This window comes from Octopus bimaculoides, chromosome 15, assembly GCF_001194135.2.
Source record: "Octopus bimaculoides isolate UCB-OBI-ISO-001 chromosome 15, ASM119413v2, whole genome shotgun sequence".
Taxonomy (NCBI): domain Eukaryota; kingdom Metazoa; phylum Mollusca; class Cephalopoda; order Octopoda; family Octopodidae; genus Octopus; species Octopus bimaculoides.
Genome location: NC_068995.1, coordinates 50,860,967 through 50,863,346, shown reverse-complemented (window position 1 = coordinate 50,863,346; position 2,380 = coordinate 50,860,967). Strand labels below are relative to the sequence as shown.

Sequence of the window (2,380 nt, the reverse complement as noted above, 5' to 3'; positions counted from 1 at the left end):
TATATATATATATATATATATATGTATGTGCGTGTGTGTGTGTATTATATATATATATATAATTTTAGGATAAACAATCTATTTATTCTATGTTTATTCTATGGCTAGAGGCAGGGTATTCTCTTGTTCTTTTTCTTCATAATCTTTGTTCCCACGATTATTGTGTGTTATCATACGATATCTTCGCCATCATGGTTTTAGTACGTCTGGTTTTAAAACTTTTAGAACTTCATGTGAGATGAGATAGCAAAATAGACATAGAATATCTTGCAGTCTGGCTTTTTCTAATCTGCTCTGAGATAGAAACATGAACAGAAATGCCAAAACGAGATAAAAGATAACTCTATATTTCTAATAGAGTCAGTAATCTACTGTTAATTCTTGCCCCTCATAAACATCGTTAGCCAAAAAAAAAAAAAAAAGAAACAAAGTCAAGAATTTGTGTTGTTTGTTAAAAATAGTAGCTCTTTTTAACTCTCCCTGGTGGTTGTATTATGTATGTTAAAAGTTATAAATACTACATACTATAATGATTTACTGCTTCTGTGTCGATAATTCAGATGATGGAGAGTTCTAGCAGACAGCATGAATCTTTAAAATATCTAAAGTTTTTTCTAGTCAGATTTTTATCTGCTAATCTCATTTAGATTTTCTTTACACTGTTTTGGTAGTTTTGGTCTTCTTTGTTTTATAACTATTTTGTAACTGTTGGGTTTTTTTTATGCTGTCTAAGCACAATATTGTTTAGTTGCATGGAGGAAGTCTGGTCTTAGCTGGCATAAACAGAATAACAGAACGCTATTAAAGCTTTATAGTTCCCCCAAAGGTTTGGTGTTTTACTGTTTTTCATTTTAAAATCTTGCCAAGGAATAAACTTGCATTCTATCCCTGCAAGGTGTATAAAATCTGTACTAATTATATACTGCCGGTCAGTCAATCAGTAAATTATAGTTCCCCCTTTTAACATAAGGGTTCCTGTACTATAAAATATAAAATAAAAACACCATGTTCCCAATGGATTCTGTTTCCTTTTAAATAATATCCCCATCCTCACTATTCAATTTAATCCATTGATTCTTCAAAATACGGTCCTCTGATTTCTTCAGCCCGCTTATCATACACTGGGGATCCATTTTTTACATTTTTACTTCATAGTTGAGTGGTTTGTCAAGGGAGAGACATCCAGCTACTCTTGAAAAAAAAAACCCCTCCCGTAGATTTGTTGCCTAGCCCTCAGATCAGTTCTGATTAAACAGAAGAGTTATGAGTACTGTAATTCCTTTCCACTATAAGCACAAGGCCTGAAATTTGCTGGGGGAGGGGCAGTTGATTTTTATCGACCCCAAAATGTTGAAAGGCAAAGTCAACCTCATCGGAATTTGAGCTCAGAATGTCAAGGCAGGCAAAATGCTGTTGGACCCATATTGCATTCTTTAATGCCTTGAAATCTTTTTTTCCTGAATATGTGTGCTGAAATTAGGGTGCATCTAATATACCCCTGCAGGTTTTATGCCATCAAATGCAGTGTAGTCAGTCAATGGGATATACAACTAGCTAATTCTCAAGAGCAGAGATGATTATAGTAACAATAGGAAAGTTCACTGCATAATTGTACATCAGTTGATAGTTTTTATCACGATTGATAACTAAACAAGCTGCCTGATAATTTTTTTTTTTTTTACATTTTTATTATGAATTAGCTTCATAAATTTGACAAAATATAACATGTGATTTTTCTTTCCACTTTGTCTTTGGTTTTAGGCTCTACTGGAACTCCAGACAGTGGTAAAGTGGCAAGAAAAAGGAAAATTGGATCTGGCCGAGAGTAAGCAAGCTTATTTACAAACTTCATTATTTTTCCTTCTCTTTTACCTTTAATAGCTTTCTAAGTGTAATATATAATGCATTATTGACAGATTTAATGTGTTAATTTGCTATTGTGATTTGTCTTTTCATAGAAAGCTGGTTAAGGGTTAGGGTCGTTTGTTATGTAGATAACTTTCATATGATGACTTCACTTTAACATGCAACACTGTGTTTATCACTTGGTAGAATCAATTGTTGTTATTGAATAATCCTCACTCGACATTGATTCAGTTGACATCTTGCATGTGACTACCATGGGTTCAACAACACTGCACACACACACATATATATATGCACGCACACACATATATATATGCACGCACACACATGTATATATGCACGCACGCACATATATATATGCACACGCACATACACATAATATATGTATATACATATACACACAGATGTACATATATATATTTATATATATATATATATATCTATATATATATATATATATATATATATATACATACATACACTCACACACACACAGAGACACACACACACACAC

General features: G+C 32.7%; 1 protein-coding gene across 6 annotated transcripts in view; it reads left to right on the top strand.

The window, feature by feature from the left end:
• The window catches only part of LOC106870787 (aryl hydrocarbon receptor nuclear translocator homolog), a 54,624-nt gene that overhangs the window by 10,377 nt on the left and 41,867 nt on the right, over positions 1–2,380 (top strand). For all 6 annotated transcript variants that reach the window (XM_052973334.1, XM_052973332.1, XM_014916985.2 and 3 more), the window contains exon 2: positions 1,762–1,825. In XM_052973334.1, the coding sequence (XP_052829294.1) occupies positions 1,762–1,825 (64 nt within the window). The remainder of the gene's footprint in view (positions 1–1,761; positions 1,826–2,380) is intronic.